This window comes from Gekko japonicus, unplaced genomic scaffold (genome assembly GCF_001447785.1).
Source record: "Gekko japonicus isolate JY-2015 unplaced genomic scaffold, Gekko_japonicus_V1.1 scaffold146, whole genome shotgun sequence".
Lineage (NCBI taxonomy): Eukaryota > Metazoa > Chordata > Lepidosauria > Squamata > Gekkonidae > Gekko > Gekko japonicus.
In genome coordinates, this window is record NW_015167533.1 from 1,743,299 (window position 1) to 1,762,122 (window position 18,824).

General features: G+C 42.1%; 1 protein-coding gene across 1 annotated transcript; it reads right to left on the bottom strand.

The window, feature by feature from the left end:
* LOC107112344 (vomeronasal type-2 receptor 26-like) lies at positions 1-14,768 on the bottom strand. The gene is made up of 6 exons (XM_015413466.1): positions 14,557-14,768; positions 12,421-12,712; positions 10,625-11,488; positions 10,236-10,370; positions 2,110-2,236; positions 1-902 (listed from the first exon to the last, which is right to left on the bottom strand). Exons 1-6 carry the CDS (start codon positions 14,766-14,768, stop codon positions 1-3), a joined length of 2,532 nt encoding a protein of 843 aa, XP_015268952.1.
* Positions 14,769-18,824: the final 4,056 nt, after the last annotated feature.

An 18,824-nucleotide genomic window follows, 5' to 3' on the forward strand; every position in this document is an offset into this window, starting at 1 on the left:
TTAATCCTTTCTTCTAATTATCTGATCTCTGGTATTCAAATCAGGCCTCAGCACAATAATGTAGCATTTAGGGGAAAAAATGCAACCCAGCAATGCAGCACTGGAGGCCAAGATAGAGAATATCTGTACTGCGACCATGGATTTCCCCTTGGTGCTCAGGTAGGCTGGAACAAAAGACATCCAAACACTACAAAAGATGAGCATGCTGAAAGTGATAAACTTGGCCTCATTAAAACTGTCCGGCAACTTCCTGGCAAAGAAAGCCACAGTCAAGCTTATGAGAGACAATAGTCCCAAGTAACCCAGGGCAATATAGAACATGACTGCAGATCCTTCATTACATTCTGCTACAATCTTCTCAGCCATGGAATGCATGTCTAAATCTGGGAAGGGGGGAGATGTTCCCAGCCACACCATACAGATGCCTGCTTGCACAAGGGAGCAGGAAAGGACAATGGAGTTGGCCAGTCTTTTCCCAACCCACTTTCTCAGGCCAGATCCTGGTTTGGTGGCCATAAAAGCTAGCACTACAGTGATGGTTTTGGCCAACACACAAGAAACAGACACTGAAAAGATTATCCCAAAAGCAGATTGTCGGATGAAGCAGGTCACAGTGCTTGGTTTTCCAAGAAACAGCAAAGAACAGAGGAAGCAGAGCAGAAAGGAGATGAGGAGAGTGTAGGTGATATCCTGGTTGTTGGCTTTGACTATGGGGGTGTCTTTGTTCTTAATGAAAACTCCAAACACAAATGCTGTGATGAGGAAACAAGAAACTGCAAGGATAGCTAAGCTGATTCCTAAAGGTTCTTCAAATGACAAGAAGGTTGTCACTTTGCTGATACATCCATCTTTGTTCTTGCTTGAATACTGATCTTCTGGGCATTTGATACAATCAACCATGTCTAAGGAAAACAAAACAAAAAAACAGGAAGAGGGATTGTTACTGTGCACATGAGCCTGCCTTACACTGAGTTAGGGAACTGGTTTTTCCATGTCAGTATTGTGCTCTTTGATTGGAGGCACCTCTCCATGTAGAGAGGTCTTTTATGTCTCTTGTCTGGAAACACTGAGTTTTGAAGCTGGGACCTTCTCCATGCAAGACAGATGCTCTGTCGTTGAGAAACAGTCTCTTCCATCAAAGCTTGTAGTTGAGCTGGGGACCATTATATCTTCATGTTGTCACTCTACGAAATGACCTAATGTTATTGTTTTTTCCAGCATCCCCTGTTTGTGGGGTCTGAACCTGTGCCTTCTATTTGTCCCATGGTCAACTTTCTCCTGTCCATTTATGGTCCTACTGGTATAACAAGTGGCTTTGAAGTTGATCTTAGATTTAGTGGTAATATGGTATTTTATTCACTGCATTTTAACTTTTGGTTCTTTGTGTAAGGGGTTTTTAAATGGTATGGTATAGCCTGATCTTGTCAGATCTCGGAAGCTAACATGGTTGGTACATGGATGGGAGACAACCCAAGAAGACTCTTCAGAGGAGGACAATTACAAGCCACCTCTGCTTCTCACTTCCCTTTCAAAGCTCCTTGCTGGGGTCATCACCTTAAGACAATTGTGACTTGAAGTCCATATACATGTATCTTTGTGTCAAAGGTTTATTCAATTTCTTTCAATTTTTCAACATTTCATCCTTTAAAATGTCTAACTCACGGTCATATCCTTTCCCCCCTTGAAATTATGTTTATTGTTTAATTATATATTTCCAGTTATGCATTACATTATATGGGGGGGGGAACAGTGTTCTGAGTTCTCAGAAGTCTTTGAGCCTCTTAATGATGACTGCTTGGGATTTCCAATGGGGGAACAACCTCATTTTCATTTTCACTGTCGTGCCCTCCTCCATCCTGCCCACCTAAAACCTGTTGTCATCACAGAAAAAGCTTTCAGTAGGTAAGTGGGTTTGGCAGATTGGGTATCTTAAGGTCTCTAGGAACGGAGGAAGAAAACCCCACTCTGTTCCCTGTGACAATGAAAACGTCCATCTTGATGCTATGGCCTTTCCAGTTGCATTCTATGTAGAGCTCATCCATTCAAAGACCACTGCTTTCTACTTAGATCACTGTGAGGGTGCACAAGATTGCACTTTAAACCATGTACCTTGGTGGTTTGAAATCTTCCCTTCTGGGCAAGGAACACAATCATAGCAGCAAAATTTCTCCCCTTCCTTCTTTTTCTTCTGATAACCAGGGAGGCAGTAGTCATTGCACACAGAAACAGGCACACCCTGTTTAAAAATAACAGGACCATATGATGGGTGAAACTAAGACACTATGTTACTGTTCATATGTGCAGTAAAATTGGAATGCTTGCAAACACGGTTTTGATCTTGATTTTAAACATACTCCCTTGGCTGAATTTGACACTGAGCTTCTCATTCCCATTGTGTGACTGAGTGAGCTAGTTTGACAGAGTTTGCTCATTTGAGGGATAGTTATATTCCTCCCACATGCTTACTTCCAAGCTTCTAAGTTTTATATTCTTCAATTATAAGTTTATATTATGTTTTAAGTTTAAATCTCTCTGCAGCTGCTTCTGCTGTTGACTTTCTAGCTGATTAACATTTAACCAAGGAGCAGGTCTGAGTGGGGCATTACCCCTCTTTTTTCTTCTTCTTCTTCCTCTTTTTTTTTTTTTTTTTGGGGGGGGAGATGCTGAGCTATTTTCCATTTGATGTTGCCCTGAAGGGGATTTTTAAGGAGAGAAGTGTGCCAAGTTGCTTTTTAGCTTTAACTTTTTTTAGTTACGGCTTTTTAGCCTCTAAATTTGTAATTATTTTATATTAGGAGTATGGCCCATTGTGGGAAGAAATACGAGTTCTAGAAGGAAGCTCCTGGTGAGTGTCCCTGCTGTGGCTGGTGGGATGGCAGGGGGAAGGGGGGAAATAGAGGGAGGAGAGCCATGTTTATTTCCTTCTGCTTAGCTATAAGGCAGAGCTATCTCAAGTCATTTTGCTGCCCCAAGTGGGTAGTATGGGAGGACAGCCTCATGGTAACAGGTATGGTTCCCTCCACCCCTGACTTACATTGATTTGGGGTTATGCAGTGACAGCTAAGGTAGAAAAGCACCTCCTCCTATGCCATGTCTTCTGGGTTCCAAGGGTCTGGAAAGCAGTTCCATAGCCAGTTACAGGATTGCCAACTCTGGGTTGGGAAATACCTGTAGATTTGAGGGATAGTGCCTGGGGAGGGCAGGGTTTGGGGTGTGGAGGGACCTCAGCAGGGTATAATGCCATAGAGTCCACTGCCCAAAGCAGCCATTTTCTCCAGGAGAACTGACCTTGGAGATCTCCAGGTGCTGCCTGGAGTCTAGCAATACTAAGGGGAGGGCCATACCTGTAGATTTGCGGGGTAGCGCCTGGGGAGGGCAGGGTTTGGGGTGCAGAGAGACTTCAGCAAGGTATAATGTCATAGAGTCCATTGCCCAAAGCTGCCATTGTAATAGTTGGGAAATTTTCTTTAGGGGAAAGAATGTCCTGTGGCTGGGGAACATGGTGATTTCTGGAAGATCTCCAGGCCCCACAGGAAGATTGACAACTCCAATGATTATTTAAAGGAAGATTGGGATATGTATTTTGGCCAACTGTTTAGAATGTTAGAGGCAAAGACCAACCAGGTCACATATGCAAATCACTTCTGTGTTACTGGCTATTAGGGGGAGAGGAGCAGCAAACTGTTTAGAACATTGGAGGCGAGACTCAGGCAACGGAACCATTGGATAGGGGCAGCTTCTGAGTGACAGATCAGAGAGCCAACTGATTTGGGAGTGTATGGAATGTTCAGGAGACTGCCACTACCAAAACAGAATTATTTTATAGAGAATGAATGAATTTTATTGTTACAGCGCATAGCCAGCAATAGAGAGATAAATATATAGAGAGATAAATAGTAGCTTTTTAGCCATAGTTTTAACCTGCAGATTTACAATAATTTTATAACAATTTTATAGCAAATATTATAACAATTTTGCAACATTATTTTATCTTTTCCCCTTTTTATCCTTTTGAGGTTTTCCCTATCTGTCTTTGTTCCCTTTCCAGTGGTCATCCTCAGTCTAAATTGTCTCTGTCTCATATTGAAGTGATTGAGGTTAAAATAATAGTCTTATTACTGGGCCATTTTTGATTTATCTAGCCTTATTTACATTAATCTTCTTAATATTTATTAAATATTACAACCCTCTTTAACACTGAGATGAGGATTAAATGAGGGTATCCTCTTGAAGAGGAAAAGCAACGTGCGACTAAGCAATGCAGGCTAGGTTATTTCTTTTGAGGTAGAAAAAAAATCGCTTTGAAGCTTTGGATAACGCTGACATCTTTGACAAGGGTCTACAGCAAGAGAATGATTTTGAGGTACAGGAGGGAGCAGAATCCAGGGGAGAAATAAAAGGAAGCAGTGAGTGGCTGGTACAGGACTCTCTGCTAGGAGGTGCTGGTGTTAAAACAAGGGCTGAGGACAGACTGGCAGTATGAAGCACGAGGAAGGTGGGGCAAAAAGACCCAGACCAAGTTGTGCCGGGGATTCCAGGTTGCACTGCACCTACTGATGTGGGAGCATACTGGGGAGGAGGCGCAAGGGAGTGTTTGCAGTGTTTGCCCCCACTGTAAGCAGCTTTTTTCCCTCCGGCGACATGTGCCTATAGGCACATAGGCGCAGCAATGCAGCTTTCTGTGGCTTTTAATGTGCACACTTCTGGGAAGCGGGATCAACACGGTCTCCAGGGCTTGCTACCGCTTTCACCTGGTACTTTTTTAACTTGGAAGGGAATAGTCATAGGACGGGTTGAGTACAGCTGGGGAATGCCTGACAGCTGTGGCTGTGTGAACTGGCCCCTTTAATCCTTTTGTGTCGTGCGTATATTGGGCCAAACTGTCAGTCTGAACTCAGCCAAGGGATGATAATCTTTGTTGGCAACTCACTTTTTTTAAAAAAATTGACCTATTACAATCAAATATAGATATGAAAGCCTTCCCATAGAATTTTCTCTTTAATAGGTCAAGTGAGATCAAGGGGTAAATGTAGCTGGTAAGCAATTAACAAAGTTTGTTTTATCCCATAATTTGGTGATAGTGAATGCAATTAGGTTTCCCAGCCTCCAGGTGGGGCCTTGGGATCTCCCACTTTTACAACTGATCTCCAGCTGACAGAGATCAGCTTCCCTGGGGAAAATGGCTGCTTTGAAGGGTGGACGCTATGGCATTGTACCATGCTGAGGCCCCTCTCCTCCCCTAACCCTGCCCTCTTCTGGATCCACCCTCAAAGTCTACAGGTATTTTCCAACACAGACCTGGCAACCCTAAATAGAAATAACTTGATAGGCCCAGAAGGGGCCTTTACTTCCTTTCCTCACAGAGGCACCTGCAGAGTTGATTATTGTCTGATCCCTAAAGAGGTGCTAGGAAGCATCTATAAGTTTAAAGCAGGAGACTAAACTTTCTTCAAATACATTAGAAACAGGAAACCAGCCAGGGACACAGTGGGGCCCTTGGATGACCAAGGGGTAAAAGGAGTACTGAAGGGTGATAGGGAAATGGCTGAGAAGCTAAATGCATTTTTTGTGGAAGATGAGAAGTGCTTGCCCACTCCAGAACCGCTGATTTCAGGAGGGGTGTTGAAAGACCTGAGTCAGATTGAGGTGATGAGAGAGGAGATCCTAAAACTGATAGAGAACATAAAAAGTGATAAATCACCAGGCCCAGATGGCATACATCCAAGAGTTCTGAAAGAACTCAAATGTGAACTTATGGATCTCCTGAAAAAAATATGTAATCTTTCCTTAAAATCTGCCTCCATTCCTGAGGACTGTAAGGTAGCGAATGTCACTCCCATCTTTAAAAAGGGTTCAAGAGGAGATCTGGGAAATTAAAGGCCAGCCAGTCTGATGTCGATACCGGGTAAATTGGTGGAAACCATTATTAAGGAAAGAATTAGTAGGCACATAGATGAACAAAACCTATTGAGGCAGACTCAGCATGGGTTCTGTAAGGGAAGATCTTGTATCACTAACCTGTTAATGTTCTTTGAGGGGGTGAACAAACATGTGGACAAGAGAGGCCCAATAGATACTGTTTACCTTGACTTTCAGAAAGTTTTTGATAAAGTTCCTCATCAAAGGCTCCTAAGTAAGCTCAGAAATCATGGGATAAAAGGATTACTGGCTAATTAATAGAAAACAGAGAGTGAGTACAAATCTGGCAATTTTCACAGTGGGGTACTTCAGGGATCAGTACTTGGTCTGATGCTTTTTAACTTGTTTATTAATGATTTGGAGTTGGGAGTAAGCAGTGAAGTGGCTAAATTTGCGGATGATACGAAGTTGTTCAGGGTGGTGAAAACCAGTGAGGATTGTGAGGCACTCCAAAGGGATCTGTCAAAGATGGGCAAGTGGGCGTCAACATGGCAAATGGGGTTCAATGTGGCCAAGTGCAAGGTGATGCACATTGGAGCCAAAAATCCTAAATATAAATACACATTGATGGGGTCTGAACTGGCAGAGACAGATCAAGAGAGAGATCTTGGAGTTGTAGTAGATAACTCACTGAAAATGTCGAGACAGTGTGTGACTGCAATAAAGAAGGCAAATGCTATGCTGGGGATTATTAGGAAGGGTATTGAAAACAGATCAGCCAATATAATAATGCCCCTATATAAATCAATGGTGAGACCTCATTTGGAATACTGTGTGCAATTCTGGTCACCACACCTTAAAAAGGATATTATAGCTTTGGAAAAAGTGCAGAAAAGAGCAACTCGAATGATAAAAGGGTTGGAACACTTTCCCTATGAGGAAAGGTTAAAGCGCTTAGGGCTCTTTAGCTTGGAGAAAAGACGACTGAGGGGTGACATGATCGAGGTTTATAAGATTATGCATGGGAAAGAGCAGGTAAAGAAAGAGGTACTTTTCTCCCTTTCTCACAATACAAGAACCCGTGGGCACTCCATGAAATTGCTGAGCGGTCGGGTTAGAACGGATAAAAGGAAGTACTTCTTCACCCAAAGAGTGATTAACACTTGGAATTCACTGCCACAGGAAGTGGTGGCAGCTACAAGCATGGACGGCTTCAAAAGGGAATTAGATAAGCATATGGAGCAGAGGTCCATCAGTGGCTATTAGCCAGAAGGTATAGATAGGAACTCTGGGGCAAGTGATGCTCTGTTTTCTTGGTGCTTGGGCGGGGGGGGTCAACAGTGGGAGGGCTTCTAATGTCCTGGCCCCACTGCTGGACCTCCTGATGGCACCTGGTATTTTTGGCCACTGCGTGACAGAGTGTTGGACTGGATGGGCTTTTGGTCTGATCCAACACTGATGTCTCTTATGTTCTTATGACTTTTTAGGGAGAGATTGTCTTCCATTTTCTCTAATTTTGACTGAGGATAAACAAGCTGTTAAACTACCTTCTTTAGTTTCCCATCCTGAACAGATTAAACAGGGATTAAGAGTAAATAAATACCACCATCTTTAGCTCAAGAGATTAAATCTCTAATTTACTCCCAGAAGTGTCATGCTTTATGATGAGAATGTGTCTTAGCTAATGATGTTTCAAGCATTTATGATATCTTAAATCAGAACATAGATCTATGTAAGATACATGCTGTTGCCAGAGTAGCATTGGCAATCAAGTGGAAAGCTGAAGAATGCCCAACCTATGAGAACTGGAAGGACAAATTGGCTGAATATGTGATAATGGCAAGCCTAACAAACTATATAAATAAAAAATAAATTATGGAATTTTAGGAGAAATGGAAAGCCTATTGTGCTTACTTTGATAAGGGTTGAAAGGGGGGAAGTGAATATCAGTTGCTTGGTCTGATTAGCAGTGATATAATACTGTTTATTGTTTGATGTTTTCATCAAAAGTTATACATTGGTTTGTTTTCCAGTGACTGCGAGCTTGCACGGTCAAGACTGAAGCAGCCTCCGTGTCTGAGCTCCTAAAAACGCCAAAACAAGATTAATTAAGGACTCCAAAGATAATAGTTGTTTGCTGAGAGGAATGGGAAAGCCAATAGGAGGCAAAGGAGGGGGGGAACCCAAAGAACCTTAAGAAGCAGAGAGAACTATGCAAACTTCGGAGGAGGAGTCTCCCCCCCCTTGATGGAAGCTGACTCAGATGAAGCAGCAGGAGCCCAAATGGGCAAAAGAAAATGTGAGGACTCTATAACATAAAAAGACATTCAAGCTATGTTCTCAGAGATGAAAAAAGAACTGAAGGAAATTATCACCCCAATTCATCAAAAGCTCGACTCCATGAACCAGAATATAACCGACTTGAAAGATAAAACAGACAAAGCATTGTCTGTGGCAGCTGTAAATTCAAAAGCAATAGAAAAATTAAGGACTTTTGAAAGATGGAGCAGTAGTAAAATTATACTCTTGGGCATCGAAGCCCCTGAAAGGAAAATTAAACTTAGGGGAATTTCCCCAAATTTTGTAATGGATAAAGATCTCACGATTGTTTTAAATGAATGGCTCCAAACCCTGTTGCAACTTCTGGCTCCACTGATTAGTCAAGCATACCATTTGAATCCACCGCAATCTGGCTCTCCTGCTTTGATCCCTGACATAAGGTTGAACTAATTGACATTAAAGCAAAGAAGATCATGTTAGAAGCTGCCAGGATGAATAGTGGACTTCAACTATATCAAGTATATCAAGACTTACCATATGAGATTTTAACAGCACGCCGGGACCTGAAACCAATTGCACAATGCGTAGCAGAAAGACACATTCACTATCGCTGGCTCCCGTTGGGGCACCTTTCAATAAACCATAAAGGCAGAGCCTTCACTGTTCATGATGTCAAATATGGGGAAGATATGTTAAGAACTCTAGAAAAAGAGGCTATATAATAAAACTTAATAGAGATCTGGTCCATGGGGCCGCGAAGAGTCGGACTCGACTGTGCGACTGAACAACAATAGAGATGAGCCCTAAGGACTATACAAGAACTTTCAAGAGCTTCTGATAACATTTGGAGGCCCCTAAGAGAGAGAAGTAGGATTAAACATTTATATGATCAGAGCAGGGTGGGTGAGGCATTCAGGAGGAATTCCCCCACAACCTCTCACAGGGTGGGGTCTTAGGCAAAGATCCCCTTCGGATCCTTCCGAAGCACCAAAGTGAGGTGATAACCTCCAAGAACTCCACTATGAAGAAATAGATATTGTTTTAAATTATTGCAATTAAAGATTATAAAACTTAGAAGAAAGAATACTAGGAGAAACAGTTTGCGGTTCATGGTAAATGCCTAAGAAATAATAAAGTAATTATTAGTTATCTGTTTACTAAATTATGTATTATTTGTCTAGGAGTTCGAGGAGATGATAGAAATTGTTTAACAAGCATTCACTGGTAGTGAATAAGAAAACAAATTTGTTTACCTATACATATATTAAGTAGACACTGGCAGTGCCATAGTGTATAATTGGAAGAAACACAATTGTTGTAATCTTTATTGTAATCGTATAATAGTAATATGGTTGGGGGGGAAACTAATTTCCATATTTTTTTTTGAAATTTCTATATCTGATACATATATGTCTAGCATGTTATTAATATCTAAAGTACCTACATTACAATCTACATAGCTACTCATTTTATATGAAATATATTATAATTATCTAAACAATCTTTGATGTTTGTGAATGTTTCAAAATGTTCTTTTTTATATGAGCAATCCCCTTTCCCCATTTTTTCTGTACCCTATTTCCTTTTCTTTCTTTCTTTTGCTTTAAAAATAAAAAAGAACATAGAACTATTTAAACCTGTTTATCAGTTAATCTATTTCAATCAACGAAAAGAATGACTGGTTTGATTTTGAACAATCAACTCACCTGAGGAAATCCTAGGGTATTTAGTCTGAGGGGATCAGAATATACTTTAGCCAATCTCATGTTGGCTGGAAAAGATTGGAAACAATTGGTAATACCATTGTTAAAGAAGGATGAGTTTATGAGCAATTTCTTTTCTATTCTGAGATAAGGATCCAAATATTACTAAATCCAGATACATAGATGAGAAAGAGAGATAGAGAGAGAGATATGAATAAAAGGATGAGGATATGAAGAGAAAGAGTATAGCTTTCCTTGAATCACTCAGAGTGGCCCCTGAGAAGAGCCCACAATCTGCACCTGGTTAAAACTTGTTTGCCACACAATTCTGTCCTCAAGGAGGATGAATGCTTGTCTTTCCAGAGCTTTGGAATTCACACTTCCAACTCTCACTGTAGCAAAAGTCTTGTTTGGGAACATGACCAAGTTCATGATATCAAATCCATCTCCCATTTCCCTATTATCCTCAAAAGTCACAAGTTCACCTGCTGAGTTGTTAAACGAAATGCCTTGAAGAAATGGGTGTAGCTGGTTGAAAGAAAAAAGAAAGCAACAATGTTATAGTCTTTATGTTGAGATTATAAATATTCCTAGTCACTTTAGGAAATTTCATGTTGAACAGTTGGACAATGCAGCAGCTTCACAATGTGAGAAGAATAAAAATCCATGGTTAATCTTTTTTTTTCAGCCTGACTCTCTTTTTTCCATTGGATTCTGTGTGTATGTCCGCTCACTAATCATTCATGTTCCCTTATTTTGTGCCAAGGTGTCCATGACCATACCTGCCAAGGATGGAGATGGTGGAATTCAAGGTTTTTGCCCCATAATATTTCTCTGTGATTGGACATAGATGTGCACATGGTATGTAAAGCATATGCCATGGCATAGATAGCATTGTAGATGCTGTAGCTGTGGCCCGTCATGCGCATTTCAAAACTATGCCCTGGAAGGCTGTCCAGCCACTCCTCCCCAGTACATAATGTATCTTCCACCTCTGCCTCATGGGAATCTAGTAATGAGCAACCAAATGCCTGTTCCCAAAATTCCTTGAGAAACCCATCTTTTTGTTCCCAATATGGTTTAATTTTCTTTAGAAAGTTTTGGAAACCTAAAGGTTCATTTGAGTGAATTCTGAAGGAAAGTGCACCTTGGAAGACCCGGAAATCCCAGTTCCGCTGAATGCCTGTTAATGCAAAATCAACTTGGGCTGTTATAATCCACACCTTTCTAAATGATGTATTTTCCTTAGAGCTATGGTCTGCTAGAAACAGAAAACCATTCAGTGATATGATTGTCCTTGATTCTCCATAGAAGATAAATGTACTGGCTTTGGTATCTCTGAAAGGCAGATATATAGTTGACATAAAATTATGAAGTTCATGCAAGGTATCCCAATTGATTTGGTTTGGGATTCTTTTTGTGAATGCCAGACAGATTCCATGCTTGGAAAATAATGGCTCCAGGGCTTGAAAGAAATGTTCTCCGCTGTCATCATCCACAGCAAAGAGACCAACCCATGTCCACCCAAAATACTGAAGTAATTGGATAATTCCTGTGTATTGCTGTGCTTCATTTGGGCCCATGCGGTAAAAGGAAGGGAACTGTGTCGTAGTAATCTCCTCTTGGGCAAATGACCCATAGGCAACCTGAAAAGAAATGCACAGGTATTTGAATACATTTGTAGAGAAGAATGTCTATCTGTTCCTGTGCCTGTTTATGCTGTGAATATTTGCCAAAGGAAGTTTCAGATTATCCCAGAATCAAATTCAAAGTCCAAATCAACTATCCTATCACTGAGGTTTGTTCCTTTTCAGCATTCCGTCCCACAGAATATATCCTAGCAGCTGCTTCTACAGCCTTTCTTCCATGCTGTTTCATATGCTCCAAGGATTTTGGACAGGCACTGCTTCGATCAATAAGTTACATTTCCAGCTTGTAGATACGGTTCATCATAAATAAGGATTGTGGTAGCATAGGAAATACTAGGTTTTCCTCCCCCAGCATAAATACAATTCCCATGAAGTAATGTCAGAATATGCATGTGTGAGTTTTTCCAAAATCAAATAGCTAACCTGCCTTTGATGTTAATAAACCACAAGTCAGGCACCATAAAGAGCCTTGGGAGACACCTCACACAGTCACTAATGGTGAAATGTTAATGTTTCATGACTTTAAATACTGAGGCAATGGCCGTGGTTTGTGTAGATGCACAGTATGAAAATTCGCATACCCTATTTCCCCAGGACAAAGACATTTCAAAGGCAAAGGAAAGATTTGCTGAAAGTTTGACTGGCTCTAATGTAGGGCTGTGCTTCAAGCAAAAGTGGTTATCTGAGCATCCACATCAAAGGCTGTTCTCTCTGAATTTCCTCAAGGTGTGGTAATATAATGCAGTTGGTGGCAAATGATCAAGATAACAAGATTTCAAACAAGACCTTACTCAAGACTTAGTTCTATCTCCTTTTTTCTTTCATGCACCAGGCAAGATTTCTTTTGTCTGTTTATCCTCCTTCTGAACCTCAAAATAACAACCAGAAAGGAAAGTGTAATTTGAAAGCACTCCACACATAAATCTTACCTGTGGTATCTTGTAAAGACTTAAGATGTCTGCCATATGGAAGGAGATGTCAAAACTAAGTCCCCCAATGATAGCCATTACATTTTTCTGGATACCACATTCATAGTTGGGAAAATATTTGCTCAATTGGAAGAGGAGATGAAGCATGGCATGATAGGTCATTTGGATATTGTAGTAGCTGTCACAAATGTGGAACCCAAGAGTGACATTGGGCAGGATCTTGGGGTTCTGGTTGATTTCATCTACAGCAAACACCAAAGCCAGGACATGCTGGTAGAACTTTGTCAGCATGCTGTAAACAGAATAGCATCTTCTTTAGTAGGAAAATTCTTTGATGGTTTAAAACAATCTTCTTTTTGAGTTACTCCAGTGTAAGTTAATTAGAATTGCTATTGCTGTCTTGTGAGCAAGGAAACTTATTCTTCTTCAAATCCAGTAACATTTGTTGGACACTAGAACATCAATACTGTGTAACAGCCAGTTCTCCGACAATATGTTATCAAGCATTTAAAATGTACCTTAGCAGCTACAGCACTTAAAATAAGACAGAATGCAGTGCACAATGACTTGAGGTTCATGTGTTTGCAATGAACAAGATGCAGCCATTCCTTTCTCAGAGATTGTTTTCTCGTGAACCTCAGGAATGGAGCAGCAAAACCTTTAGCAGATGAGGACATAAGAAAAGTCCTGCTGGATTACACCAAGGGTGCATACATACTGTCTCACACAGCAGCCATCCAGTTGCCCTGGAGGGCCAAAAACAGGGCACAGAGTCCAAGGCCTTCTGCTAATCTTTCTAGCACTGGTATTCCAAGTGTTACTGCCTCTGAATGTGAAGGTTCCCTTCAGTCACCATGGCTAGTACTTATTGATTGACCTGTCCTTCATTAATCTGACTAATCCCTTTAAAACCATCAGTGCAGGTGACCATCACTATGTCCACTACCACTGAATTCCACAAGTCAATTACTTGTTGAGTGAAGAATTCCTTCCCTTTTTCATCCTTAATCTATTGCCCATCAACTTCATTGGGTCCTCCTTACTGCAAGTATTAATGGTTATGAGTATTATGAGAGCAAGAAATAGAAAATCTACTTCCTCTACTTTATGCATAATCTTATGAACTACAGAGGGCTCCAGCATCACACAGTAACTCTATTGTCCTTTTGACAGAGTATCTATAGTGGCTACTTACGGGAATATGGTAAAAAGTTTTAGATTTCTTTTTTTAAAAGAGCCCTATTTACAGCTTTCCCCGTACTTTTATATTTGAATATATATAATGCATTCTGAAGGGGTTCCTTGTTCCTTTTATTTTATTTAGTATTTTACAATCTTATAAGTTTGCACTCTATAGTAATTGCATGCAAGGAGATCAAATCAGTCAATCCTAAAGGAAATCAACCCTGACTGTTCCCTGGAAGGCCAGATACTGAAGCTGAAGCTCAAATACTTTGGCCACCAATTGAGAAGGGAGCACTCATTGGCGTGCCTGATTCTGGGAATTATTGAAGGTAAAAGAAGAAGGGGCGGCAAAGGATGAGATGGTTAAACTTTGTTATCAATACAACGAACACAAAATTGAGCAAACTCTGGTGGATGACAGAAGACAGGAGGGCCTGGTGTCTAAGCTGTGGAGTCTAGTGAGCAAAAATTCTGCTTTGTGAGGAACTGGCATTAGCATTGTGAAAGAGCAATTTGGCTACTGCATAAATTAGTTTGCTCTGGTGCCATCCTTCCTGAGCTAAGACAAAAATCTGTGATCTGGAGGCTAAAAAACTGTGAACTAGCTCACACTAACTCATCTTAGAGGGAACATTGCCTGGCGTGATGTGGTCCATGGGGTCGCAAAGAGTCAGACAACAACAACAATTCACTCTGAATTTGGTGAGGATAACAAGTGGGTGGTACAAGCCTATAGTTACGGAAGTCTAAACCCATTTTAGTTTCTCTCTCTTTCTTTCCTTCCCCCACTTCAACCCAGCCTTCAAAATATGAAAAACTCTCACTCTGGGAGAAGAAACTCCCATATACTATCAACATAGCAAACACTTCAACAATCCTGTCAAGAACAGTTGCTAGGATCTTTGATCTGGCCAGGCTTATATGATGCAAGTAAGGCATGGAAATGCTTACTCTGGAAAGTTAGAGCCGTCTGAAGGATGCCCTTTGAAAAGAATTGTGTGAAGAGGGTAAACCATCTGAGAAACAATCCCACCAACGAGGATGTCCCCGAGCTGATAGAAGTCATGTGGAACTGGAATGGGTTCATTCCTATGATACTTCCAAGTATCTATTTGATATGCCATGGGCAGGAACAGAATCAGCAAGATCACAAGCTTCACCATCCCGGCAGCAAACTTCTCCAGATACAGACTCTCTTGTGCCCACCTTCCCTTGGGTGAAGGCTGCCTGCCACCGTATGTCCCTTAAATGGAAATGCACTGGCCTTATTTCTACCAGCAAACACACATGATTTGAAAGAGAGTTGAGGCTGGACTTACACCAGTCTCAAGGCTGACTGCTCCAAACCAAGTATGAAAGATGGGACTGACAGCTCCCTCTGCCTTCCTCTTGCACTCATTTTTAATAGCACATGGGTGAGGGCATTTGTCACCTATTTCAGACTTGTTTACCAGTACTGATGCTACCTCGGTTATGAGGAAAGATTGCAGTGGTGTGGCAAATTGCAGAGGGAGATAATCACCATCTGCAGAGTTTGAGCGCTGAGGGGAAACTTTGGTAGCAGACACATAAGGTGGTACGGTTTGAAAACAACGTAAAGAAATATTATATGTACTCAAATGCAAGACTAGGCTTATTTATTTTCAGATATGCCATACAGAGATTGATGATGATAGATAGATAAATCGATCCATAGTCACAGATTTTTAAATTTAAGTATACCGCTTTTGGTTTTATCCCATATTTCTTATTCAAATGTTTTTAGAAGAGAGAAGAAGAGATTGGATTTATACCCCGCCCTTCAATTGGAGTCTCAGGGCCGCTTACAAACTCCTTTCCCTTCCCCTTCCCACAACAGACACCCTGTGAGGCGGGTGGGGCTGAGAGAACTCTGACACAAACTGCTCTTTTTCAAGGACAGCTGTGCCGGAGCTTGTGACTGACCCAAGGTCACACCAGCAGGTGCATGTGGAGGAGTGGGGGATCAAACCCGGTTCTCCCAGATTAGAGTCCGCGCACTTAACCACTACACCAAACTGGCTTTTATGTAAAATGATTGAGTGCACTGGTCGGTAAGAGTAAATTTGATTTTAAGTTTAGATTTGATAGATAGATCTGTATGGTTACTATCTATATATGATGAATAATTATGCTGCAGTTCTTCAGAGGCTAACGTGATATTCATGAAGGTGAACAGGTTCTCAGCCACTGCACTCCAGCATAGATCACCTAAATCCTTATATGTGAATTCTATCCCATTCACTTTAGTGGATAACAAGGATGCAGACATCTCTTGCCATAGGATAATCTCTCTCCCCCCCCTTTTACCATTAGTTTCTGCTCCTGTGTGGCCCCGGTCACACGGGCAGGAAACTGCGGGGGGGAAGCGTGGCTATTTGCCCCGGGGCAAACTAACACGCAGTAAAGCGATCAAACCTCCTGTGGAGGTTCTGTGGAGGTACCGTGGAGCTTCCGTGGTTACGGAGAGGCGTCGATCACAACACACGCCTGCGCGCAACGAAGAAGTGTGCGGCGCGGCGAACTGGTTTTCTTTTTTTGTGTACACTACGAATGTGCATGCTCGGTTGGGTGCGTGTGCGCAACCACTGAGACTTGGGGGAAAAAAAACACCTTCTTCGCAAGGGGACATGGGCGGGCGCTGGATGCCACCGGAAACGTGATCAGACGCCCGCCCTTGCCCCGCAGTTTCCGGAAACTAGTACCTCCGAGGTACTAGTTTTTTGCTGCGCGTTTTCGGGAGGAAGCCTCCGTTGTGCCACGGAAGCGCTACGCTCCCCAGATGTGCTGGTGAGATCGCGCCCGGAAACTCCGCCTGTCTTCCGTATCTCTTGCGTGGCTAATGCTGCGTGTGACCGCAGCCTAAGTTTAACAGCCATTTGTTATGGAGACATTAGTAGGTGAGCTTTGCTTCCTGATTCCTGCAGATCAAACTGCAACTTGTCTTTGCACATGAGCTGGGCAGCCACTCCCCCCCCCCCCAGCAATCATTGGGAACTTTTACCCACAAGGAACCGGAATGAGACGTAGTGAGGGACTAGGAGGATTTATTTGTAGATCCTCTGTAAAACATAGGCCTCCCCCCCCCGGGGGGGGGGGGGGACAAGCTAGCTAACAACAACAAAAAATTAAAAGAACAAGAAAAGGCATTCCTAAGAAATGAAAATGGCATAATCAGATTACCTCCCAAAAACATAAAAAACAAAAAGAAGTAGTAAAACACAGTCAGTAAAAACAACATCCATAACACAACATAACACACAATGGATAAAAAAATCTAAACAAAACCATCACACAGATACCAGTCGAAAACTAATAAAATCTTCAGCATACAATTGGGATCAGGAGATCAGTTTAAATTAAACACATGTGTAAAGTGTCTTCAGGTCCCAGTTGATTTATGGCAACCCCATGTGGTTTTCAAGGCAAGGACGAACAAGGGTAGTGGTCTGTTATTGCCTGCCTCTGCCTAGCAACCCTGGACTTCTCTGGTGTCCTCCCATCCAAACAGAAGCCAGGTCTGACCCTGTTCAGCTTCCCATATTTGCCAAGGTAAGTCTAACCTGGGCCATCCAAGTGAGAGCTTAAATTACATAGGGACAGCTATAAGAAGACTCTGGGCTATGAGGATGTCTTTGCCTGAAAGCTTGCAAGTCTGGTATTGGGTGAACTTCTTTGGGAAAGGAGTTCCAAATACTTGATAACAGCACACAAGAGGACCTGTTCCCTAAAGCACACCTTGGTTCTGACCAGTGTTCCCTCTAAGCTGAGTTAGTGTGAGCTAGTTTAGCCTTCGGCTCACACATTTTTTCTCTTAGCTCAGGAAGGATGGCTCCAGAGCAAACTAATTTATGCAATAGCCAAATCACTCACTCACAACTTTAATGCCAGTAGCTGACAAAGCTGAATTTTTGCTCATAAGTCTCCACAGCTTAGCAGGAGCATTGGATTTAGTTGCTAGTTGGATGGTAGGTAGAGTTGCCAGGTCTGGGTTGGAAAATACCAGGAGACCTTGGGGGTGGAGCCAGGAGAAGGTGTTGTTTAGGGAGGGGAGGGGCCTCAGCATGGTACAATGCCATAGAGTTCACCCTTCAGAGCAGACATTTTTCTCCAGGGGAGCTGATCTCTGTCAGCTGGAGATCAGTTGTAAAAGCAGAAGATCTCCAGGCCCCACCTGGAGGCTGGCAACCCTAAAGGTAGAAGATCCCAAATGGCAGTGCCTGTATTTGTACAGCTATGGCTTCTTCAGACAATCAGCCTAGATGTTCTCCAGCTCAGCAGAACCCTGGGGAATCCCCCTTTTCCTGTTTGTCATTTTGAATTATTGAGGGATTATTGCAGACGCCTCTCCTGATTTCTGTCTTTCTTTCAGCAAAACAATGTATGTGAATTAGGAGGCTAGCTGGATGTGTATCTGTCATAGTATCTCTTACAATGTGGAACCCACATCAATTATTGCTGCAATATTACAGTTTCCCTTCACCAAGAACCTTCCAAATTTGGCCTCTGAAGAAGTTAACACCCCCCCTCCAATCCTATGACACAGCTGAGGCCATGACATTTTGGCTGAATCTCCTATGTTTTATTCTATATATTTCATTTGTACCCATTTTCTACCCAGAGGGAAATCCCCAAGCCGCCTAGATTGTTCTCCTCCTTTTTGTTTCGTAATTAGTCCCTTTTATAAAAAAATTAACTAGTGCTCTCTCAAGTGAAGTTTCTCTCCTTCAAAAACAGCAGGGGCATTTACTCTTTCTCCACGCACACACTGACACCTGATTCTTAGTTTCCCCTTTTTTTACAGGTTGTCCTGTGAAGTTTAGCTGTAGAAAACCTATGGTTGCCAGGTCAGGTGTGGAAAATACCTGGAGACTTTGGGGGTGGATCTAGGAGATGCCAGGGTTTGAGGAGGGGAGAGACCTCAGCATGGTACAATGCCATAGAGTTCACCCTTCAAAGCAGCCATTTTATCCAGAGGAGCTGATCTCTGTCAGCCAGAAATCAGTTATAAAAGCAGAAGATCTCCAGGCCCCACCTGGAGGCTGGCAACCCTACGAAGATCAGCGTGGGTCTTGCAATCCTCCCACCATTCCTGTAAGATTTCAGGGTTCACCTTTATGAGACTATGCAATGAACTACATACATCAAACTCTGAGGTAAGGAGGATCAGAAAATCAGGAGTGTTCCCTCTACCAAAGATT

What these genes read in the sequence shown, in the direction of transcription:
- LOC107112344 (XM_015413466.1), bottom strand. Translation starts at nt 14,768, where the DNA reads ATGGTGAAGCTTGTGATCTTGCTGATTCTGTTCCTGCCCATGGCATAT. An exon ending in GTCTTTACAAGATACCACAG is followed by an intron (nt 11,489 to 12,420) that starts GTAAGATTTATG and finishes ATTTCTTTTCAG; the next exon opens with GTTGCCTATGGGTCATTTGC. An exon ending in CAAACAAGACTTTTGCTACA is followed by an intron (nt 2,237 to 10,235) that starts GTGAGAGTTGGA and finishes ATTTTTAAACAG; the next exon opens with GGTGTGCCTGTTTCTGTGTG.